General features: G+C 41.4%; 1 protein-coding gene across 2 annotated transcripts in view; it reads left to right on the top strand.

The window, feature by feature from the left end:
• The window catches only part of sema4ab (sema domain, immunoglobulin domain (Ig), transmembrane domain (TM) and short cytoplasmic domain, (semaphorin) 4Ab), a 50,447-nt gene extending 25,135 nt beyond the window's left edge, over nucleotides 1-25,312 (top strand). For both annotated transcript variants that reach the window (XM_053489878.1, XM_053489879.1), the window contains exons 3-15: nucleotides 12,741-12,901; nucleotides 14,344-14,403; nucleotides 14,549-14,647; nucleotides 14,760-14,865; nucleotides 15,072-15,194; nucleotides 17,826-17,953; nucleotides 18,061-18,242; nucleotides 18,333-18,477; nucleotides 18,606-18,795; nucleotides 18,883-18,998; nucleotides 19,113-19,276; nucleotides 20,423-20,520; nucleotides 20,668-25,312. In XM_053489878.1, coding sequence (XP_053345853.1) covers nucleotides 12,741-12,901; nucleotides 14,344-14,403; nucleotides 14,549-14,647; nucleotides 14,760-14,865; nucleotides 15,072-15,194; nucleotides 17,826-17,953; nucleotides 18,061-18,242; nucleotides 18,333-18,477; nucleotides 18,606-18,795; nucleotides 18,883-18,998; nucleotides 19,113-19,276; nucleotides 20,423-20,520; nucleotides 20,668-21,443 — 2,348 coding nt within the window. In that variant the 3' untranslated portion in view covers nucleotides 21,444-25,312. The remainder of the gene's footprint in view (nucleotides 1-12,740; nucleotides 12,902-14,343; nucleotides 14,404-14,548; nucleotides 14,648-14,759; nucleotides 14,866-15,071; nucleotides 15,195-17,825; nucleotides 17,954-18,060; nucleotides 18,243-18,332; nucleotides 18,478-18,605; nucleotides 18,796-18,882; nucleotides 18,999-19,112; nucleotides 19,277-20,422; nucleotides 20,521-20,667) is intronic.
• Nucleotides 25,313-26,442: the final 1,130 nt, after the last annotated feature.

Here is a 26,442-nt window from a genome sequence, read left to right as displayed (position 1 = left end):
TAAAACAACTTTAATGTCAAGATTAAATGAAAGTGCCGTTTCTGCTTCAGCTAAAGAGAGCAAATGAATATGTGACTGTTGTACACCTTAATACTGTAATGATTCATAATTTCACTTTCCTCTGAATCCAGAAGAGCATGGTTCCCCTTTTGCGCCTGGTTCCTCTTAAGAGATCTTTCTCACCATGTCGTCTCAGATTTTTTTGGGTTTAACTCCTGTCGCCTCTGGATCTAAATCTGGCTTACTGGAAATCTGCTTTGCAATAAGGTCTATTTAAAAAAAAAAATGCTGTGCACTTATTTATTTGATTTGAATTCTTTCCACTGAGTCAAAAGTCTAAATTGAAATGCGCTTTGTTCGTCTGAGTAGTTTTTTTTTTCTTTGTTTCCTACAGCTGTGTCTAAAGGTTTTGAGAATGACACACATATAAATATTCACAAAGTCCGCTGCTTCAGCATTTTTAGATCTTTTAGTCAGATGTTACTCTGGTATATGGTCAACCTCTGGGCCACATCCTGACTACTGGCGGCCTATTCTTGCATAATGCCAGTTGAAGAACTTGTGGGTTTTTGAAGGTCTGGGGAGTTTCCTAGCTATGGACCCAAAATTTTCATGTTTTGTTCCCTGAGACACTTATGATGAGGAGCTCCATCATGCTGGAACAGGCATTGTTCATCACCAAACTGATCTTGGATGGTTGGGAGAAGTTTTGTTCCATTCTTTACTCATGGCTGTGTTCTTAGGCAAAATTGTGAGACGCAGCCCCACACATAATAGGTCTCAGGATGTTTTACTGTTGGGGTGACACGGGACTGATGGTAGGCTGATGAAAGATCTGAAAAAAAAGGTCTAAAACACTGAAACAGCAGTTATTCTCAAAACCGATGGCCACGGTTGTACAAGATCAGGAATTTTATCGCTAAGTTATTTAACCTGGAACTTCGAGTGGTGTTCAAGCCAAACTGGGACTTTTGTATTCGTAGGTAGATCATAGTGGCACTTCCAGAACTTTGTAGGTGGTGCTCAGATATTTTCCATAAATATTCAAAAATGTATATTTATTATAGGCGATTAGAGCATGTGACATCAGAGTTAAGAGTTTGACCCATTTCGCATGCCATAAATTTTTTTTTTGTGAATGTGGGAAAGCTCCCTCAGTGCGAGTTCACATCTGTTCAAATGCTAAGAGTCGGTTTGTTGGCTACAAGTGTAGCTTTGTAATTAAATAGTGAGTAAAATTGTGTTATTGCTGCTGTGCATGACCGACTGTTGTGGGTGTGGTGTGATGTTGATTGTGATCTACAGTTCCTTGCGGTTGTAGCCGCAGTCACACTATGCAAGGGATCAGCGATGAGGTGCACACACTTGACTCGGGCATTTTTCATCTGGAGAAATTCCAAGAAAAGCGTGTCTGATCCAGAGATTGTTTTCTTATGAAAATAAATAAGAAAAGTGCCAGCCATGTGCCAGCTTTATGACTTCAGCTGTAGTAGTGGTTCTTTCTCAAATCATTTGCACAGAAACCAGAGGAAACCCGGGAAAGTGTAGAGGATGCGTTTGAAGGTGCAGGGTCTGTACTGGCGGTGGGGTGCAAAGACATTTTCATACTGTTTGTCAGCATGAATAATGGTTACTAGTGTCAGTACTGTCATGGCCATTGTCTTTGTGTACAACAGAACCCTTTGTCTAACTTATTAATACTAATTAATACAAAAAAGATAATTTTTTAAAGACCTTGGTGTACTTTTTTCGTCAGCACTCAAATACACTTCCTGTTCAGTAATCGGAGAGTGAATCACAGGTGAGAAATCGAAAATGTAGATCGGATAAAGATACAGTTTTATCTTAAAACCACTACGGGACATGATTCTACATAATATCTCTTGGTGCAGGTGTTTGTTTACATTAAGCAAGTGGCTTATTTTAAAGCGGATTATTAAATCCACATTTAGACACATAACTGTTCATAGCATCGCTTTGAATAATTTTGATTTAATTTATGGTGCAGGTTAAACTTCAGACGGATGTCTAAGTACTGCAAAAGTTCCATCAAATTCTGTCTAGACAGTTTTCCGTGATGCTGTGACAAAGGCTGGCTGGACAGACATACAGACATACAGAATGAGACTCATTTCAGATTTTCCAGTGCATAAATCGTAAAGATATAACTAAAAGAGAAACTAAACCTTTATATATATATATATATTTATTTATTTATTTATTTATTTATTTATTATTGAATGTATGAATTTCTACACAAAAAAACTGTGATTACAAAAATTTATATTTTTCCCTCTCAACTTCTAATGCCTGGGGTCATTTAGTATTAAATAAGTTCGAAATAACACTTTTGTAATTCCTCGTTATTCTAGTTAGTCCTGAGTAACTGATGTAACAGATGAACTGCAGGACTGGAGTCCGATCACTCAACATAAAGAATTCTTTCCCTCTTTTCTGTGCCACTCTGCTGACTTAGTTCCTCATTTTCTCACCAATGTGTTAAGTTTCACATCTACTTTCTGAAAAATGTCTTACTGCACACACACACACACACACACACACACACAGGATGGAGCAAGCACCCCAGAAGCAGGGCCAGATATTTTCACTTCTTGTGTGAGAAAGTTAACGGTTTATTCTCGTTAAAAGAGTGAAAATAAAAGCTATGCATGAAATGGCTCTGTGAGGAGGTGATTCAATTCGAAATGCTAATTTAGTGAGGGATGGTGAAATCCCGTAGCGTGAACGATGATGTGTTGTTAGCAGTAATGAGTAGAGGAGTGTTCGGGATAGTTCTGAGGTGTTGTGTTGGGATCTTGTCCACGTGAAAGCATTTGTATAAAAAGTGGATGCGATTCCTGGCCAAGATACTGAACATGTCTGGCTTCTTGCCCATACGATTACAAAGATATGAGTCTGTAGATGGTCCACTCACCCACAGACACAGAGAATATATCCAGCTTTCACTTCAAAACCAATGGGACGCTTGGGCCTACTGGACATACACTTGTATCACAGGACCATTACAGGCAACAAAAAAAAAAATGCATCCAAATTTTTCTCAAAGTGGTTTCTTAAAGTTCTTCCACTCTACAGGACCAGTTCTAGTCTATTGAGTGATTTGAATTAAGGACCAGTTTTGAAGAAGTGAAATATTTTTCTTCAGCATGATTTTTACGAAGTTTTTCAAGCCAAGCGACGTGCCGTGTTGTTTTCCAATTGGACCAAAAATGAGCGAGCTAGGAGTCAAGAGAGCAAAGTGGTAAAGCATGGGTACCAAAAGGGTACTCTGTGCGTTATGGACCGGGATCATTCCATTGGGCTCAGGAGACCTTGCTGAATGTTTTGATCTCAGTCTCTATGGGGCAAGTTAAAAATAATAATTTGCCATAAATTGTGAAAAGTTAAGGTTTAATTTCTGGTGAGGAGGACTAGTGCGACCTGCATTAATCAGCAACGCTTTCACATTTAGAAAAATACATTAATAAACCAGCAGCAATTATAAATAAAGCATTAATAATAACAAAGCTTTATAAATAAAGGTTCTACAGATAGATGTCGATTTGCCTCATTAATAATGTGATCCGTGTACAGTATTTAATTAGTGAATTGTTTAACCTTTACAAAGCGAGCGCTAAGACTTCAGTTCATAGAGCCGTAAAGTAAAAGTGACAGGTGGCTTTCAGAGTCTCATGCCATCTTAAAGAAAAAAGAAAAGGTTTGTGGTTTCATTACGAGTAAATTCCTCCTACACACAAACACACACATGCATCTGCACATCATGCATCTTTCAAATCTTTCCGCACTCTGGCGCAAAGAGGTGTGTGTGTGTGTCATTCAGGACGTGTACGCACAGGTTCAGGCAGGAATTTCCTCAGCCCTCATGTGTAGTTGCGCAACATATTTTGTTTCTTGAACAGCCCAGAGGAGACCAGGAGAAGTGGCCGAGTCAACAGGGTTTCACTTCACTTCTTTCATGCCAAATGCATAACCATAGCGCGGTCTAGTCCATTAAAGTACTGAATTTCAGTTATTGCGGGACTTTTGTGTGGTTCTTATTCGGGCAGGTGAGAACAACGACGAGCGATGAGGTGGCTCTGATCCGCTTCCAGACCAACTCTCTCGAGTCAGCAGTTCTCAACCTTTGCACATTGTAGTGTTTTCACAACCTGAGATATCTAATCAGCTAATTAACAGGAGTTCCTGAATGTAAGCGTATGTGTGTGTGTGTGTGTGTGTGTGTGTGATGGAGCAAGGAAAAGAACAAAACATGCAGTGGACCAGGTCCAGGATCAGGGTTGAGAAATCTCGTTGTGTGTAAAATGTTTTTTTTTTTTAACTTATGATTGATTGATTGATAATTGCGTAACACATTTTACTAGTACCGTTTTCAGTTCTAAATGCCTCCTAGCCAATGATCTAATGTTGTTTTTATTTAATTTTTTGGTTAATGATTTGCAGTGTTGAAATAATTTGCAGAAACACACCAGAATTATCTATTTTACCGAAATGCACTTCAGATTTCGGATCTAGTTTTTGTTTACGTGGTTTGTTGTTTATTTATTTATTTATTTTTGCTGTATGTATAATATTCCCAGTCTTTCATTTAATTTCATTACATTTTATGTACTCAGCTCAGAGTTTGTTTAAACCATTCTCCAGACTAATAATAAAAAAAAAAAAAACTTAAATCCGTCTTTTTTAGCCTAATGTGATCAGGGCTGTCTGAATGCATTTTTCTAAAGGGGATCTGATCCTCTCTCATACTGTCTGTCGTATATCTGTTACATGGTTATGCAACGTGATTGAGAACGGGTCTCACATGCAAAAGGTTCACACATCAATATTTCCCCGTCACCGGCAGGGAGAAGATATCATGGCAGCGCCGGCAATAATTTGTAAAACAGTTAAAGTGAGGGCTTATGGCTTTCTTCCTCAAAAACTAAGGATCCCAACAAATCCCAAGCATGCTTTTGCTAAAATTGCTATCTATTGTATGAAATGAATGAGTGCTTAAACAAATGACGTGTTTTAACCCAGACGGCGCGAACAAAGACGCATCGATGTGTGCATGAGGACCGACTTGTCCACGTACGCATCAGATAAAAGACACTTGTATGTTTAAATGTGAACCGTCATGACAAAGGGAAATCTGATCTGACCAAAAAAAAATCAGTTTTGAGCAACATAACCTGAGCAGTAAATTGACGTGAAATTGTAGTGCCCTATTACTGAACTGAGGAACCAGAAGGAAAACAATACACAAAGTAAAGCTGAATAACTCCAGTAAGTAAAACAGATGGCTATGGACAGATCTCACAGAGCTGCTGCTCTTGTTGCAGATTTTCTCAAACAAAAAAAAAGAGTGAACACGACACGACCACAAAAACCTCACCCGCATTTTAAAAAAAGAACCTTGACTGGTTTCCGTCGCAGCTCTGTAAATGTTTCCCCTCATACCGTCACACAGCCCTCTGTGCACAGAATTACGCAGAAAGGAACGTCAGATTCCGTTAAGTGTCCAGGGCAATGACTCCTCCTCCTGCCCGGCATGGCCGCGGTCCGGGGAGAGGGGGCAGTGTCTATGAGGGGCTCAGATGTGTAGTTTTATGCTCAAAATGACAACTAAAATAAATTTTTGACTCTGAGCATGTTGTTGTTGTTGTTGTTTGTCTTTCGGCTGCTCCTGGCAAGGGGTCGCCACAGTAAAATACCCAGTCCGCACTACAACTTGGCGCAGGTTTTACGCCGGATGCCCTTCCTGACGCAACCCTTCCATTTTATCTGGGCTTGGGGCCGGCACTGCACCCAGTGGCTGGGAATCGAACCCGGGCCTTCCGCATGGCAGGCGAAACACCTACCACTGAGCCACCATGATTCGCTGTTTTTTTATAGCAGCAGTCTCATTCTCCAGATTACACCCAAGTCAACAGGTACCACATAAACAAACTTGGTACTCTAAAAGGGTTTTTAAAAAAATGGCTGTACAGGTAGTTTCCGACTTACAAACATTCGAGTTACAAATTTCCACAGATACGGACCTCGGTTCCACGATTGATTTTTTTTTAATAGACATTCCAGAGCACCAGATTTCAATATTTACAATCATAAACCATATTTTCAGTGTGTAATTGAATGTATGAAATGTCCGTGTGTGTGTGTGTTCGGTGGTGCAGGAGAAATGAGTCGGCTTTGTCGGTTTCAATGAATCAGTCCAGGAGCACGATGACAGAAAATATCTGTCCTGTAAAGCTGTCCTAATGGTGAAAAATCCTAATTTTTGAAAATCTCAACCTCACAGGCTGATTCAGTGGAAAACAGCTCTGGGACAAAATGGCATTTGGGATTCCCCTTGTGATTTAAAGTTGCAGAGACAACACTGTTATATTTGATGTGTGTGAGATTCATTTCCTTAGGGGCGGGTATGGTTTTTGGCCACATGATGGCAGTGTGGAGAAAGGGGACAGAGATTTAGTCGAGTGGATCAGTATGCTTTACAATGAATATTCGCGTAAGAGGCGTATAAGGCTCACTTTTGTCAGACTTAAGAACAAATTTGACTTACAAACGTGCTCGCGGACGTTACTCGTATATATCATAGATAATTTTTAAACTGTGCATTGTCAGTGGTCTTCTAAGATTATGATGTCACTGTATGTGTATAAAGTCTAAGTAGACCATCTTGGTCAACTCCATCATCCTCCATTCTGAAAGAGGAGACTCAGTTGCAGGGCACATGCATGTACTCACTCAAACACTACAAGCAATTTGGGACACTAATTGGCCGAATATGAATCTTTGGGAGGAAACCAGAGTACCCAGAAGAAACCCAACAAGAACAGAGAGAACATGCAAACTCCACACCAACAGACCCGAAGACCAGAGTCAAACCCTTAAAGGCCCCAGTTCTAACCACTATGCCACTATGCCATTCTAAAAAACACCTGTCTGCTAATGTCAGTCCTCCATGACCAGCTTGGTATAGATCTGTGATTGAATAAAATGAAAACTTCCTGCTCGCATTATCATTCAACATGATGTGTGTTAAACCCTGGATTTTAAGAAACCTTTTATGATCCTCGTCATCGACTGTTCGGTCGCAGCAGCACCAGTTCTAAGGCAGCAAATCTAATCAAGCTGCAAATCCTACATTTCTATTGCATTTAGGCATTTAGCAGATGCTCTTATCCAGAGCGACTTGCGTAAATGCTTTGAAGTTTTCATCATTAAATATATCCTATTTTTGAGTTCAGCTCCAACCCTAATCAAACACACCTGAACAAGCTAATCCGTCCTGGGCTTGAGCTGAAGTCTGCTGGTCTCAACTTCTCTTGGACTGAACTTGCCCCCCCCTGACCTAGTGCGTACATGACGGGATCTTCAAAGCACTCTTGAAAGTCGCTCTGAATGAGAGTGTCTATGGCTAAATGTAAATGCTTTCCCAAATATTATTTATGAAGAACCTGCTGACTTTAAACCGGCACTCACGCTTCATGTTCGAGGTCTAAATACAGCTGTTGCATCTTTCCTTAGATTTCTTAGTAGCCGAGTATTTCTGTAGAGGAACCTCTCAGGGGAATGTGTAAATGAAGCTATATTTTGGTTATTTGAGATACAAATATTTTCTAGCTAATGGGACGATTAAATCTTTAGAGTGATATCTTCAGAACATTTTAAATGTTTATGCAATAATAATAATGATAATAATAATAAATGAATAAAAAACAGATGTCCATAGATTTCCCATCTTTGGAGTATATTTCTCCCATGTATCAATGTTGACATCAGGGAGCAGCGGTGGCTCAGGCGGTTGAGGCTCCGGGTTGCTGTTTGGATGGTCAGCGGTTTGAGTTTGAACACTGCCGGGTCGTCACGACATTCTACGACCCATACAGCACGTCCACTGCACGTGGTGCCAGTATTAACGCGATTAAAATTGGAGGGTTGCAAAAGGATGGGAATCTGACGTATGCCAGATCTTTCGGCTCAGATGATCTGATGTGGTAGACCAAGGCCAAGAAAAAACATCACCATTAAAATTGGTGTACAAACTGGATTCCATGTTGACTTAAACACCTCTTCTTTTATATTGAACTTTCAGCCTCCTGTGACACACAGATCAATCCCTGGTATCCGTTATCACCCAAATGAGGATGGGTTCCCTGTTGAGTCTGGTTCCTCTCAAGGTTTCTTCCTTGCCATCTCAGGGAGTTTTTCCTTCCCAGCGTCTCCCTCGGCTAACTCATCGGGGCAGTTTACTTTGCGCTGTACAGTAGATGTGGTCGAAAAATGCATTTAGTGTCAGAATGTGTGTTTCACAGTGTCTTACAGAATGTGTTAAAAATAAATGGTCGTTAAACACTGCGTGACTGCGGCCTTGTCAGAGCGCATAGCGTGCATTCTAGACCTGTTGACGTGTGACGGTTTTGCATGTGGGATGCAGCATCAGATGATTTTTAGTTCCTGTTTTAAGACTTTGCTTATATTGTTCAGACCTGTGAATGGAAAAAGCAGGACTTATCTGACATTATCATAGATTAGATTGTTAAGTCCTTGCGTAACCTGGTTTTGGGGAAAAAATGATGCTCAAGAAATGAAGAAAAAAATAATCACGTTAAAAAAATATTGTCATTGTTAACACCTAACTGTTTTATCAGTGTGATTTAAAAAAAAAAAAAAAGTTGGTCACTTCAAACACAGATGGGGTCTTTCTACCGCAGTGCTGTTAACGTCATTAATCAGCGTTTTATATAGTAACATTCTAAGCAGTGTGACTAGCTTTCACAAAGCTGATAACAGGAAATGAGCTATACATCTCACAGCCGCTCAGCAACTTTTATTACATCTTCAATCTGATTTTTGAAAGTTGCTCATTGAAAAAAAAACAACATGTATTTATGGAGTTTTTGTAGTATTTGAGGAATAAAACCCTTCAGGACATCCAGGTATACAGTAGCACAGTAATCAAGTCACGCTAAAACTCCCTTATTTATTTATTTTTTTATTATTTTATACCATCCAAAAGGTTTGTCTTGATTAATGGATCGCTCAACTTGGATTTCTCAAAGTTCTCACAATAAGAAACTCGCAGTGTTGTCATGTTATTAAGACAGAAGAAGAACCTAACCACAATCTGATTATCTGCTTCTTCCTTCCTGTTTTGTCATTTCATTGCTCCATTTCTCCAGTGCATTACCCTCTGACCCAGTGGCCCTGTGGGTATTCAGTAATCTACACACACTCACTTTCACACACACACATTTACGGGACTTTATGGAATTGGATTTACTCGCGTTTGTCGCGTTCTGTACTTAAAGTCCTCATGCATTGAGCCTCACATGCATTGATTTCGTTGCCAACTTTTACTATTTTTTGAGAGGTTTTATGTAAAAACATTTGTAAACACAAACAAAACACACACACACACACACACACACACACACACACGTTCATACAGCTGCTGGGTTTATGGGGACCAGAAGTCCCCACAAACACAATATGACATATTGTCCTTGTTTAAATGCATGTCTTTGGCACACACACACCTACACACACACACACACACACGCACACACACACACACGCACGCATCTGTGCTGTATTAGCAGCAGAGGTCCTCATAAGCACATATTTTCATAAGACGACCAATTGTCCTTGATTACACGCATGTGTCGTTGGCACATTTTGCTCTGTTCTGGTGACAACACACACACACACACACACACACACACATATTGGTGTACTTTAGGGGACCAAATGTGCTTATAATTACTTAATGTGAGAAAACTATTTTCTTAACATCTTCAAAAGGCTTTGTAAGTTAACATTAATGTAGTTTACTATATTTTGGAGACGTGTTACATTTGTAACAATACACACACACAAACGCACATAAACACACACACACACACACACAAATGCACATAAACACACACATACTCTTTTATACAACTGTGCTTTATGGGGACCAGAAGTCCCCACAAACACGTATGCATGTAAACAAGGACAATAAGTCATATTGTCAGGATGTGTCATTGTCACATTTTGCTATTTTCTGTTCACATACACACACACACACACACACACACACATCTGTGCTGTATTGGAACCAGAGGTCCTCATAAGCACACATTTTGACAAGATGACCAATTATCCTTGTTTATTGGCGTACTTATTTCATTTTATTGGCATATTTTGCTCTGTTCTGGTGACTACACACACACACACACACACACACCTGTAGGCTGTACTTCAGGGGACCACACAAATACATAATGGAACCAAATTGACCTGAGGTGCATTTTAATAGAATTCTGAGAAATGACAAACTTTCACACTTTCTCACTCACGCACACACACGCACACACACGAACACACACACACACACACACACACACACACACACACACACACAAACCAGGCTCATATCAGTATTTGTATAACCTGTGTTCTTTCCCCACACACCTCAGCGTATAGTTGTTTTTATGCACCCTTTAGTCTTCACACTTCTCTTTCTATAGCTCCTGTGTGTGTGTGTGTGTGTGTGTGATCACGAAACCCAATGAAACCGCATCCACCTTGCCTTTCCACGACACTCTTTTTACTTACCAGCATGTGGTCACTGTACGTGTGCAGATCGACACGCTTAAATGTCTGGGGTTAAGTAAATAATAGACCTGCTCTCGGAACTCTCACACTGTTCAATGCTATTACTAGAGCTGCTTGGTTTTAAAAAAAAACAACAAAAAAACCCTGAGCGCTTATAAATAAAGACGCACGGTGCGGCGATGGTAAAAGCACTAGTAAGTATAGCGTTCAATTACTGCACGAGCGGAACACTACAGCGTGAGCTTAAACCGGTAGCTACAAGCTTCCGTCACTTGTTAGCTATATTAGTGCGTGTGTGTGTGTGGACCTGATCAACCCGGTGGTCTTTCACTTTTCTCAAGACGTGAACTAGACACTATTCCTCGATTCCGCTTTCGGCTGTAAGGTAACTATAGCGACCGTGATGGACGCTATAGGACCCCCCCCCCCAACTCATAATCTCTATTAAATATTATATTACAACATAAATTTGTAGGTTTATGATTTACAAACTACACCAAACTAATTTGATTATAAAATAAGCAATATAACGAAGACATCATATAAATTATATATTTTTTCATGTACAACATGTATATTATTATTGCCTATTTTATAATAAAAATCGTTTCGTGTAATTTTTTATAAACAATATTTATTTAGTGTAAACATTTTTGTATTACATGACAAACCAATGCGAAATAAATGTGCCACAAAATAAACATTATATGAGAATTTGTATTACATGTATTAATTTTCATGTATTAATTTTTCACATGCCTAGGGTTAATTATAATAGTAATAATATATTTTATTATAATAATAAAATATATTTGATAATAATAATAATATAAATTTTCGATTGTGGTGTCCTAATATATTTGATAGAGATTATGTAGGGGGGCAATCTGTGGCAGGGGGGGCATTTTAGCGCATTTTATTAAAATGAATAATTATACATAAACACTATGTGGTGCAACTAATCTTTCAGATGTAAAAGTGTAAAAATCTACCTCTCAGCCATAACATAAGACGTGACTGACGGTTTCTGTGGTTTTCCCTTTCTGGTTTCTTCATCTTTTGGCTCGCTGATATTTTTATCGCTCCTTTCCATTTTACAGCCCACAACAGAACGCTCCCTCCAATCAATACACAGCTAACTGTTTGCGTCTCCTTCCGCTTTAATGCTTTAAACTTTTTTAACTTAGGATGAAAGTTTTACACCTCAGACAAAAAAAAATAAAATAAATAAAAAAATCCCTGGGAATGCAGCTTATGTAATAACGAATATATGATGACGTGTGAAACATCCCTCGTCGTCCTGTTACCTCATATATCTCGCTCGGGAGTTTATAATCTCACGTCCATCTCAGCCTTCATTAAGGCTGCATTTGCATCATGTTCTCAGTAATTCAACTGCAGTCCAGCCTGCTTTGTTTCTCACGCATGTTAAAGCTGTCGGTTGTTTTATTATTTTTTTTCCTTGATGGATATATAACTTAAAATTTGACTTGAAATACATAGACATTAAAACCCCGCTAAACCTTAATGTATGATTCCTCGTATTCCGATTTCTTTCTTGTTGCTTTAAAAACTCAACTGGAAGTGGCTCCCGTTTCTTCTTGCTAATGTTCTTGGCACCCAATAAATGGTCTTCAGTAAATCTTGCAACAAACAAGTTTTGGGTGACTCCTGGGAGTGTGTGCTACCAGCTTGGTCGCACTTATGCCAAAAAATCTTCGTATACTGGAGCACATTTCTTGCAAAATTGTAGTTCTTAAGGTGAAAAAATTCATAAGCTGGGGCATCTGTGTGCCGAGGTACAACGTAATACAGACCTTTGTGTGTGTGTGTGTGTGTGTGTGTGTGTGTGTGTGTGTGTGGTTTGATCCAAGGAAGGTGAACTGGTCAATGCTGGTTGTGATAGAGGTGTCAGAACACACAGTGCATCACTTTTAAGGGAGGTACCCACTCGATATGAGTCATGTGATCATAATGTCCTGGCCGATCATGGAATTAAGCAGAAGGTGTAGAACAAACTGTTCGTTGTTCATGCAGCTTCATTATGAAGTCTTGAATGATTCACTCAGATTTATTGTGTTAAAGTGCACAGATATTAATTGTGTGTGTTTTGTTTGTGTGTGAATCTGCAGACAGTCCTGGTCGCCCCTTCACGATCTTCTCCCTCCCTGATGTTTCCAACACCACCACGCTCCTGCTGAGCGCCGATGAGGAGACGCTGTTCGTGGGAGCGAGAGACGCCATACTGTCCCTCAGTATCAGCAAGTCAGGAAGCCTGCAGCTCAACAAGAAGGTGTGTGTGTGTGTGTGTGTGCGTGTACCGACAGGTCATGGGGTCATGCTGGTAGTCATGGAGTGAACAAGCCCGGTGTTGTTGTTGTTTTAGAATTTCCATCAATGCTGTCAGGTCTCGTGGAGACGCCCGAGTCCTCAGACACGAACCCCAGTGCTTCTGAGGAATGAGAGTTTTTGTGTTTTTACAACAGACTGTGATTCTACTCTAATTGCACACTTAGTGGTGTTCGCTCAGTTTATCTACAGTGCTGTGAAAAAGTATTTGATTTTTTCTTTTTTTGGTCTCACTTTAAATGATTCAGATCATCAAACAAATGTTAATATTACACAAAGATAACCCGAGTGAATACAAAGTGCAGTTTTTATTTGGTGAAATCCAAACCTGTCCTGTCTGGTCTGCCTACGTGAAAAAGTAATTGCCCCTAAACCTAATAACTGACTGTTCCACCCTTAGCGTTTGCGCTAACTCCCGATAAGTCTTTCACATCGCTGTGGAGGAATTTTGGCCCGCTCTTCTTCTCAGAATTGGTTTAATCCAGTATTCAATAATCCAGGAGAGTCTTTGAGCATGAACGACCTGTTTAAGGATTTCAATCACATTAAAGTCCGGACTTTGACTAGGACGCTTTAGAAACCTTTTTTTGAGTTTTTTGAGCCATTTAGAAGTGGACTTGCTGGTGTGTTTCGGGTCGTTGTCCTGCTGCAGAACCCGAGTGGTCATGAGCTGATAGCCGGACATCTCCATCAGGATTTTCTAGAGCGCAGAATTTATGGTTTTGTTAATTATAGCAAGTCGTCCAGTTCCCGAAGCAGCCCTAGATCACCATGCTACCACCACCATGTTTAACTGTTGGTATGATGTTCTTTTTGCTAAAAAGTAAGTTTAAGTTTTGTCTTTTCCCAGAAGTTCTATATATATATATATATATATATATATATATATATATATGTTTTTTTTGGGGGGGGGGCAAATGTGAGATGAGCCTTTGTGTTCTTTTTAGTCAGCGGTGGCTTTCTCTTTGGAAATTCCCCCGTGGTCGCCATTTTTGCCCTCAAATCTCTTTCTTAATGTTGAATTATGCAAATATTTTAGGACATAGGACATGGTAGGCTTGGACAGCTTTTCTTTGTATATCTTTGTGTAATGTTAAAATAAGTTTGATGATCTGAATTATTTAAGTGTGAAAAATATGCAAAAACAACAACAACAACAATAATAATAGTAATAATAATAATCAGAACAGTTTTTTTGTTTTTGTTTGTTTGTTTTCCTCATTTGTACGTAGTATAGCGCCATCCTCTGATCGTGCTCAGGATGTCTAGTGTTAGTGGTAAAAAAAAAAATAAAAATAGTATAAACATTCAACACTAAAGTTTGTCATAATTCCTAAAATGCTATAAAACCATTCAGATATTTATGATTGACATTTTGTCTTTTAGATTGACTGGTCACCCACGGAGAGCAATGTGAAGGAGTGCAGCATGAAGGGCACGGATAAGGTAAAAGAACCATGAGGAGCCACACACACACACACACACACACACACACACACACAGGATTCGCTCATGTCTTGTGCATGCTAAAGTAAGAGTATTAAAGCATCACATGGACGTTAGAGTCTGATCGTGACTTTTCTGTCTCCAGGCTGACTGTTGGAACTTCGTGCGAGTGCTGCAGGTTCTGAACTCGACTCACATGTTCGCGTGTGGAACGTTCGCCTTCAGTCCTCTCTGCAGTTACATCGTAAGAGCGCAGTTTGCACCCGGTGTCTGTGTTTTCATGATGTTGTGTTTACAATGCTGTGCAGTATTCACAGTGTTTACTGACGGTTTACGTTGTGATGATGTCACGGCAGAGCTCGGAGACGTTCTCGCTGGTCACGAATCCCAGCGGCAAACCCGAGGAGGGCCGAGGTCGCTGCCCGTACAACCCCTACCACAAGAACACCGCCATCACTGTGGGTAAGACCCCTCTCTGTGTCTGTGGAGCGTGACGCCGTGATGCTCTCACGTAGACGCCTGACTCGGCTGTCTGTGAGCACAGGACTTTATTTTGACTTCCTTCAAGGGAAGATCTCCATCTCTGTATCTCTCTATGGTCTGATTAGTTTAAATGTCAAACTGCTTCATGTAGAGACGTGTGTGTGTGTGTGTGTGTGTGTGTGTAGATGGAGAACTTTACACCGCCACAGTGGCAGACTACAGAGGGAATCATCCCGTCATCTCTCGCCACCTGAGTGAAGGTGACCATGTGGATATGAAGCTGGACGACACACAAGGCTGGCTAGAAGGTTCAGAAATGTTTAATTTGTACACACACATACGAGGCGCCGTATAGGGCACGTCAAACTTCACTCATGCACACACACATGAAACACTTGCATACACACATATGAAACACTCACACATACATACATACTTTCCGCGCACGCACTTACATACATACTTTCCGCACACACACACACACACACACACACACACACACACACACACACACATACATACTTTCCGTGCACGCGCACAAAGTGAACTGTAGCGGTGTAGGAAACAAGTGAACAACGGATCTTCCGTTTAGCGGAAAAGGAAATGAATAATTTCCTATAAGTCATTACGTATCGCTGGAGTGTGAAAAAAATTTAACTCGAAAAATAGTTTATATTTTTATTATAATTATTATCGAGGATGACATCATATAAATAGGACACAATAATTTACATTTTAATTTAATTAAGAAACCATTCGTATTATATAGGCTAGTAATCTGTAAAAATAAATACATCTCCGTTCATCATGTAACTTAATCGAATAATTTATTCGTAAGTTCTAACATTTCAATACGTTATATATTTAAAGCTCTTAGTTTTTGTTTTAATAAATTTTCTATATTTAATGTCCATGGCGTGAAATTTCCGCAGCAGCAGCGACAGGTATCCGAGGTGCTTGTGTTACCATGGTAACGCAGGGAGGAAGTGACGTTGCATGGTGTTCTGAATGGTGGAATTTTGTAAAGTGAAGTTCCCTTATCGGACATTTCCTGCGCAGGGAGTAGGGTGCAGGGAGTAGGGTGCAGGGAGTAGGGTGCAGGGAGTAGAGTGCAGGGAGTAGGGTGTAGGGAGTAGTAATTTCAATGTATATGAACTTCATTCTCCCTGATTAGTAGCGTTTATTAAATAGACCGTTAATGGACAGTTTAGAAGACAACGAGTGATTTATTTATCACCACAAAAGTGGGTGATATGGAGGGTCGAAACAATGTTTGAATTTCCGATTCAGAGTCCCGTGAGATTCCCTTGAGTTAGTTATTGTTCACATTAGCGAAGGCGAGGAAACACATTTCACAAAACAGTAATTGATTCTGTTGTAGGATCCGACATATTAGCCACAGATTCCGTGCTTCAATTTTATTTTTGCAAATCATCACCTGCGTTTTCTGCCGCTGAAATATTCAGACGTTATGTGGACAGTAATGAATACGCCATGTGATTGAGCAGTGATGATCATTATACTGTCCTACTCCGTCTTCTAAACTGTCCAACAGCAGGCTGTTTACAAACCAGTACTACCGTTCAGGGAGAATGAAGCGAAAAGTCCGTCTACACTGAGAATCTCATAGGTGTGTGTGTGAAGAGTTTGTATGTGTGTGTGTGTGCGCGGAAAGTATGTGTGTGTGTGTGTGCGGAAAGTATGCTTGTGTGCGCGCAGAGAGTGTGTGTGTGCATTTCATATGTAGTTGTTTGAGCAGTTAGTAGTATGTTTGTGTGAGTGTTTCATATGTGTGTGCATGAGTAAAGTTTGATTTAAGCCCTATACGGCGCCTCATATATACACACACACACACACACACACACACACACACACACACACACACACACACACGATGACTCAATGTCTCCATTTAAAAGTACTTAAATGATTTGCTCTGCCTTGACTTGTGTGTACTCGTCTGTCTGATTCATTGATTCAAAGAGTCGGTTTTGATTTTGATTCAGAATTGATTCACTCCTTATGAATGATTCAAGTCGGCTTACTAACATCTGAGACTGACAAGATAAAAGTATAGAAAACACAAAAGTCCTCGGTTTTATGTAATATTTGCTCTTCTTCTTTAGATTTTTATGTGCAGCTGGTGCAGTATCGCCACCTAGTGGCCTGGAGTGTAAAGCGGAGAAAGAAAATGTGTGACATTTAAACAATCACCAGCACAAGTTGCACAGCGTTTATTGGGTGTAGTCCAAAATTATTCGCACTCTGGCTGTAGGATTAATTTTCTTTAAACTTTTAGGGAAAAAACTAACAAACAAATACATAATCTTTCAAGGTTATCTTGTTTTTCAATGCAATTTGTCCATCTGTAGACAAGCTTTAGAATTTCCTCCTTTAAAAAATGTTTTAGGCTGAGCTGCGAGCCACACGACAACGCGCCGCTGTCTTCACCTCTCTATCAGAAGTGAATCTTCGTTCTTGTACGTCTGCTTTCAGGTGTTCGATAAGCGTCTCACTGTAACGAGCGCTGTCGATTGTTGAACCTTTTACCTGATGGTGTTCCAATACTTTTGGCCCTCGAGAATCCCAGGAAACTGTTGATGAATTTTCCAGCTGATGGTCGAGTTTTAAGCTGTTTCTCGGTCAGTGATTGAGGATGTTTCCATCCATCCAGTTTGGAATCCGTGTCTCGTCAGCAGTAATGATTCTCTTCAGGAAATTTTTCGCGCCGCATTTTGTTTGCAGCTTTCCAAATGCTTCTGTTTATGCATCTCTCTTTGGTGAGGTGTTTCGGCACCGGGTGCACCCTCAGACCATTTCATATAAAGAAGAATGTCTATGGTTCCAGACTTTTGGGTTCCAGATCTGTAGAGGACACTTGCGAGAGATTCGTCTGCTTTATTTCCTAACCCCGTGCTTGTTCGCTTGTGTTTCCCCAGAACCCACCTTCATCAGCTCCACGCACATCCAGAGCGAGGGGAAGGTCTACTTCTTCTTCAGCGAGCTGGGCCGAGAGTACGAGTTCATCGAGAAGTTCACGGTGTCTCGCGTGGCTCAGGTTTGCACGGTGAGTGTGATATTTCCTGTGTGAATAAATACACACTCTCTGTTTCAGGTTACGATATGCATTATTAACGTAACTGTTTGTGTGTGTGTGTGTGTGTGTGTGTATAGAGTGACGTAGGAGGACAGCGGACTCTGCAGCGGCGATGGACGACCTTCACTAAAGCCCAGCTTCTGTGTAAGGCCAATGGAGAGCTGCCCTATAACGTCCTGCAGGACATGACCACGCTGCGGCCAGCAGAGGGCGACAGCGACGACAACACGCTTTTCTACGGCATCTTCAGCTCCCAGTGGTGAATAAATAAACCGAACGCACGCTGCATATAAGAAGAGTAATACTCTCTGGAACAATCCATGGAATTTGGATACGATTTTCTCCGCAGGTCCGGGAACTCGGGTCGCTCCGCGGTGTGTGTGTTCAACCTCAAAACCGTCAAAGCCGCGTTCGCGGGAAGCTACAAGCAGCTGAACAGGGACACGCTGAAATGGAGCTCACGCAGACAGGAGAAGATTGCTAATCCTGGAGAGGTGAGGACGCTCTGGGAAAACTATAAAGCACTCACACACTCTCTCACACACACACACACACACACACACACACACACACTCACACACACTGATGTAGACAGTAACCTAGACATGTCCTCTAAACGCAGTGCGGTCTCCATAACGCCTCGGATACCGCGCTCCGCTTCATCAAGGAGAACTTCCTGGCGGATCAGAGCGTGTCTCCGGGCAGTCAAGGGCCGGCGCTGGTGTCTTCTGACCGTCGCTACAGCAACATCGCGGCTCAGAGAGTGGAGGGAGCTGGCGGGCAAAAGTACACCGTCCTGTACCTGCTCACAGGTAGCGCAAACACACACTTGTACACACACATTTGGACACACACATGCATGCATACGCGTGTCATACGGACGTTTCTGCTGTGTGTAGAAAGCGGCTTCCTGCACAAGGCCGTGCTGGTGGAGGGCAGAGCTCACATCATAGAGGAGATCCAGGTGTTGAGGCAGCCTCAGCGCGTCAGGAGTCTCCTGCTCTCCGTCTCACAGGTAACACCTGCTACTGCACACACACACACACACACACACACACACACACACACATATGTACACAGGTAGTGATCAGGGTGAGCTAGTCTAAAAAAAGTGTGTGTGTGTGTATAGGGTGCAGTGTTAGTGGGCTCCTCAGAGGGCGTGGCCTCGGTTCCGGTCTCCAGCTGTTCTCACTACAGGACCTGTGCTGAGTGTGTGTTAGCCAGAGACCCGTTCTGTGCCTGGGACTCGACACACCAAGTGTGTGCTCTCGTCTCATCTATCAAAGACCAGGCGTGAGTATATACACACACACACACACACACACACACGCACACACGTAACACACAGACACACACATATACATATGTACACATACATGTACACACACACCTAAACACACACACACACATATAAACACACACATACACAAAAACACATTTATACATACTACGTACAGTACATGCACACACACACACACACACACACACACATACATACTACGTACATGCACATACACACACACACACACACACACACATGCATACTACGTACATGCACATACACACACACACACACATACATACTACGTACATGCGCACACACACACACACACACACACACACACATGCATACTACGTACATGCACATACACACACACATACATACTACGTACATGCACACGCGCACACACACACACACACACACACACACACACACACACACACACACACACACACATACATACATACTACGTACATGCACATACACACACACACACACACACACACACACACACGCACACATACATACTACGTACATGCACAAACACACACACACACACACACACACATGCATACTACGTACATGCACATACACACACACACATACATACTACGTACATGCACACGCACACACTCACACACACACACACACACACACGCACACATACATACTACGTACATGCACACACACACACACACACACACATACATACTACGTACATGCACATACACACACACACACACACACACACACATACATACTACGTACATGCACATACACACACACACACACACACACACACACATACATACTACGTACATGAACACGCGCACACACACACACACACACGCACACATACATACTACGTACATGCACATACACACACACACACACACACACACACACACACACACACACACACACACACACACACACACAAACAAACAAATACATACACACACATACATAAACACATACACACACAGAAAAGCCCACACATACGCATGAAGGAACAAACACACAAAAAATTAAACAAAAAGTTAATATCACACACTGTACCAAGACCCTTGGTAGACATGCTCATTGTGTGTGTGTGTGTGTGTGTGTGTGTGTGTGTGTGTGTGTGTGTGTGCGTGCTTCTCCTGGCTGCTCTTTAGTGGTCAGGATGTCGAGGGAGGAAACGTGTCCAAAGTGTGTTCGAGCTTCACCACACTGCTTCCCAGAGGACGGTCCATAGCCACTAATGCTTCTCCCAGTGAGTACATGCTCAGAATGTGCTTTAAATCTGACTGGACGAGCATTAAAAACTCAGTTTAATAAATATCTAAAATGAATGAATGTAATGCATTTGATTGATATAAATCCTGTAACAGAAGTTGTGCCTTTTTGCCCTCCGCTGCAGGTGTGCAGCATGTTCCGGTGTCTCTCGATGAGGTGGTGCATCTCTGCTGCACGTCTGAGTCCCAGCTGGCACGGCTGCACTGGGAGCGACTCGGAGGCGAACTCTCGTCAATCATCTACTTCGAGAAGGATCTCAATCTCAGTTTCCTGGCCACGCCTCGTACGCTGGGCAGATACGCGTGTAAAGCCACGGAGAACGACTTCACCCAGACGCTTGGCGTTTACGATGTCGTCCAGAAGGAGGTCTCGACCCTTCAGCCGCCCTCCACGTCCACCCCGACTCGCATCCCTGAGATCCCTGAAATAGATCCGACGACTCCGGCGATGGTCGAGGAGACTCCTGAGGCTCCCGATGATGAGGAGGAAGAGAAGCAGCCTGAGATGAACCCGGAGAAGACGACTCCGAGAATGAGCGTGACCAAAGTCATGCTGGGCTCCGGTCACGACGCTCCCGCTGACGGCTCGATCAATATGCTGCAGCGGGACAACGGAGTCAGCTACCTAAAGGAGCTTGTTGCGGTCTCGGTGCTCTTAGCCATGTGCATCTGCGCGCTCGTCCTGTTGGCGGCGTACATTTTGAGGTTGAGCTTTCATAGCAGGACGGCGCCGCATTTGCCCTGGTTGCGTAGAGACACGGCGACGACAGAGGGGGGTACGGATCAGGAGAGGGCGTCGCTGAAGGGGGAATCGCCTCAACAGGAGAAACAGAAATCTCCGTTTGACAGCAAGAGCATGTCAAACGGCTCCAACGGCCACCTACCGAACATTCCCATCTGATCCCCAAACACGAGACTTTACCGCCGCCCTGCGCTTTTAGCCAACGAATTAGAGCTTGTGTGGATTTCCCGCAGCTTCGCCTTCCTGAGCCAGCACAGAGCTAATCCTGTCTGCTTCTGTCGTGTTGATTGACGGCTGAACGATTGAACTTTTTGAACGAGATCAAAGTCTTCTACGAGATGTGGAGTCGAGAAAAACTTAACCATGTTTGGATCCTGTGAAAGGCGCAAAAGGCGAGCTAGGAGCGATTACGAGCGCGAATCCAGACGATGCCGCAGCCGCTTGTGGTTCATATCAAAGCTCTCGTTCAAATAGATTAACTTTTTAGCAGAAAACGTACTACAGCAGATGCCACGCATGATCAAAAACTAACAAGCTGTTTTTGTTTTATTTTTTTTTTCCCTGGAATGGTGTTATTTAATGACGAACGTCTAAAACTGTTGCTCTGGTGAATCTTTCTGTACAAAGTTTGTTTAAGGTTGCAGTTCATCAGTAATGTTTTTAAGTCAGGAAAGAGAGACTGACGAGGGAACGAGTGTTTATCGCTGCTATAATGTAACGGAGAACAGGAACGTTTTGCAGACGTTCCGCGACGTGTGACGTGAGAATGGACGCATCACGGTACGCGGTAGTTCGGTATCTCCGCTGTCACTCCAATAGCCTGGTTACTTTTTTCTATACTTTGGCTTTCGCTCTAAACAAACCGCGATTTAATGTTGATTGCCGTTTTTAACGGCTGGTTTTTGGTACGTCGCAGATAAACTGTAGTTAACTGTAGCGGAGAGAACTCGGCTAGTTCCTGCTTCGTTTAGCGCCAAATGCACAAGCAATACCACGCTGTAAACACCAGCTCATGCAGGTTCAATCCCAAGGGTTGTGCCAGGGAGGGCAATCAGTTGGTCCTCTGTGGCGACCCTTCAACAGGAGCAGGCGAAACATCAACAATGTCGTATACATTATTTGGTGGAGGGAAGTTCAAGTCAAACCAGAACTTTTGTGTGCAGGAACTCCTTTAATGGTCCAGACATGTGAAAATGGCTTGAAGCGAGGTCAGGGCGATACAAGGGTTGTAGCAGGTCATTTACAAACGTACGGCCTCCTTTAAAACGATTGCACCTTTCAAATGTTTTACTGCGACTAAGAATGTTTTCACATTAGGACACCAGACTTGTTTCCAGGAAGACTTGGCACCAAAGTCTGGTTCATTTTGATCAGTGAGAAATGGAACCAATCGTACACAAGAACAGAAGTAAATCTTTCCCGTGTGCATGCAGCAAATGGCAAACTCATCCTCGAACTTACACAGCCATAGCTGATTCAGTAGGAAGGCATGTGCGAGCGTGATTTTTGCCTTTTTCTCCGAAATATCATTAATATTAGGCACAGCGCAAAGGATAACTTCCTATTTTTCTGGTGTTTAACGGCAGATTACAATCGAAGTAGGTGCATACTGCCACCTGCTGTATCGGAGGATTTAAATATCAAAGCGGACCCGAGTACAGAGAGCAAAAAAAACAACGCGAACGCTTTTGAAGTAGCTTGGAAGAAAACAGTCCTCGGTAAATATCAATCGCTTTTACGCCGTCATTCACCAGATATTTCTTCATAAGTCCTGGTTTGACATGAACACCCCTAATGAAACAATCCTACAGTACAAAACAACTACTTAACAAATTATTTAAACAAAACAATAAAATTATACAATTATAAAAGTCAATAATAACAGTTCTAACATTGTGTTAAATGTGTCTTAGAGTATGAAAATATAAATACCATAGAAATGAAGATCTGTTTATTGTTGACGTCTTTATGAGAATAGCCAACACATCGCTGAAATGGTTACTATTTCTATTTTTACGTAGCTGATGAGCGCCGAACAATTTTTACTTTTTACATTAATCTGCACTTTCTTAAACTTCAGTAAAGTTCTAGCAGCTAGGCGAAGAGGGCGGTCATGCGGTACGTCCTGATGACGACGGCGTTGAGCTCACGCTTAACACTGTTTCCTGTGAACATGTCTCATGGCACATAATTCGAATGAATGTCATTCACCGTGAGATGTTATGAGAGACATTTTGTAAATATTTTCTTAAGGTACGCTCCTTTCATACCAAAACCACTCGGAGGAAAAAGTCTCCAAACTCAAAATCGTAATTTTTAGCACCACTTCCGGGACTCATGACTTCTGAGCTGAGATGACAAATAAAACATTTTTATAAAAAGTAACTGCAGTATTTTTTTTTGTTTTTGTTTTTGTGATAAACTTGTAGCTTCTAGACAAAGTGCTTTATGTTTAAAGTAAAGTGACTGCAGGTTCCTGTGCTGGATTTAAATTTTGCAGTATTGTTCTGTGTTTTTTCTGTCTGTCTGTATGTATGTTACGTTAACATTACAGAATTGTTAATATTATGATAAAGTCTCCGTACACAAGACGTATAGTACAGCAGATTTCAATCCTGTTTATTTAGCTTTCGCTCGTTCTGGTCTGTGAGAAATCGCTGCTGACGGCACTTTGGTAGCAAATTTATAAATTAAATATAATTTAATGCTTCTTAATGATGAGACTGTCAGAGGACAGGGTGATACCGGGACGCCCGGAAGTCTGGATCCACAGGCGAGACAAATTATTTATTTATTTAAAAGTGTAAATTATAGCATCCTCTTATACGCTCAAATCGGTGGTAAACATTGTTGAACATCTCTTAATGATTCCAAACTGATGTTCCATGCAGAGATGATTTCCTCCTTTAGTCCTGGTACGATTCCGATTCAGGCCACTGACTTCAGATCAGCCCAAAGGAAACAACTGAGTCTTTTATCATTAGTTTTAAAGCCATCTTAAAAGAGTAGCAATGTTAAAGGCCTGTGGGTCGAGACTTTTGGGCCACTCTGTGTACGTGGACTTTAATTAGTGTGCACCTTTTTTTTATACTTGAGCTGTAAATAAATCTATATAGTAATACAACGAGTGTTCGAGTCAAACCGGGACTTTGTGAGGGTAAAAATCCCCCTTACTTTTTGATATAATCACTAATGCACTTATCCCAGTGTTTCACAAGTGCTTGCATACCAAAGTTTTCTCAGTACGTCAAAGCCATGATCGGACCTGCCTGTCTGATTTACATCTGAAACGCCGGCCTCCCAGGAAGTGAGCTTGGAGTGAGATCAAACAGATGAGAAAATTTTGTTACAAGTCCCAGTTTTGACTTGAACGCCCCTTGTATATAGTACTAGATTCTAGACTGGGATGATTTTGAAGAGTAAAGGAATATGAACATGTTTGAAATAAGGGTTCTTAAAAGTTTAACTTTTTTTTTTGGTTGTTGTTTGTTTTTGTAGAGCCAATTCATTTTGTTCTTGTTAAACACAACAAGACCAGTCAGAACTTTTATCATAATAATTTACTGTTTTATCTTCCGCTATTTCTACTGTGCAGCATCTCATTGGTTCAAAGCTGCAGACATGACTTTAAAAAATAGTGATGGTGGTGATGATGCCTTTTTATATTTGGTGAGGACAACCATCTGATCAAACCAGACTTTACCTGGAGCTCCATCACTGCCCTAACACACCGTCTCGTGACAGTGTGATTATTATTGTTACGTACAGTATAAACGAGTATCCGCACCAGTCTACGTCTGCCTGTTCGTATTTAAGAGGATTGGACTGGATCCTAACATGTGAACTGTGATTTGACAAAAACTTTTTTTGCCATTTTAACAGACTTGGTACGTTTTTGACTTTTTTTCCCCCCCAGTTGGGATTAGGGGAGGATAAAATCAACTCACCACTGTTTAAAAGATTACTGATATATTTTTGTACTAATATCTCTTATGTAAATCTGTATTTTAAATAAACATTTAAATTCACAGTTGTGTCACTCATTTAAGGGGAAGTTTAAGTTCATCTGGATTTGATTGACACATTTATAAAACATACTTTTAATGCGGTTCATGCTAAAGTGTAATTCAGGGTTGTTCCACGGCTCCTGATTTTTACTGAAACTGACCAACCCACGGTTTAGAAAAATAAGTCCCAACATGGAAGTGATGAAAAAATGCAGTTCCTGGAATGACCACTAGGAGCTGGCTTTAGAAGTGAGTCAATCCCCATAGAGTTCCATGTTAACATGTTTTTTGAACTTTATATCTCAAATCAACGTTTACAGCCTGGGTTAAAAAAAAATAAAAAACGGTTTTGGTCTTTATAGCTAGATTACCCATGTACATGTTATTTAACTTATCAGTTAAAATTACATTACAAAATTACATGAAGATATTTTTATATACAGAAAAGTCTGTTCTGATGGTGGAATGAACTTCCCCTAGTTGTCCGTACAGCTGAGTCACTTGCAATCTAAATCACAATCAAAGACCCGTGTGGGATGGTTACCTCAGAAAGGGCATTCAGTGTAAAACCACAAGTCGTTTGTGCGGGTCAGTTTGACCCAAAGACAACTATCTAGCTTGTGGAAACTGAAATAGCTAAGTAGATGTGTTGCCAACCAACACCCAGGCTGTGTTTGTTCCGCCTGTTTGGTTAACCGAGTCAAGTTCGGGGCCCGTATTCACAAAGCTTCTTAGAATTCTCTCAGAGAGCTCCTATCTTAGCTTAAAAAATTCTAGGGAGTCCTAGACTAAAAGTGATTTAGGAAACTTCTCAGAGCAACCCTGAATAAGGAAAGTACAAAAACCTTTATCTTAGTGAGGAGGTGTGGTCGACCCTGTTGCTATGGTTGGCGCAGCAATTCAAGGATTGTGATAAAAAAAAATCTGCAAGGATCTAAAAAAAATCTGCACTCTTTGTGAAAATGGAATATATTGTAGCGTTTTTACCGCCGGTAAGGATTTTGGAGAGACGAGTTGGCTTGATTGCTTCCCAATGCAAATGGCTGGGAGTTCTTTATTACTTCACAGCACAGTACACATACAGCATGGAAAACACATTCACTCGAGAACCAGACCCAATTAAGCCTTAGCATAACCTGGAGCACCTTCAA

The sequence above is a fragment of the Clarias gariepinus genome, chromosome 28 (genome assembly GCF_024256425.1).
Source record: "Clarias gariepinus isolate MV-2021 ecotype Netherlands chromosome 28, CGAR_prim_01v2, whole genome shotgun sequence".
Lineage (NCBI taxonomy): Eukaryota > Metazoa > Chordata > Actinopteri > Siluriformes > Clariidae > Clarias > Clarias gariepinus.
The sequence above is the reverse complement of the archived record's forward strand: the minus strand, read 5'-3'. Positions and strand labels throughout refer to the sequence as shown.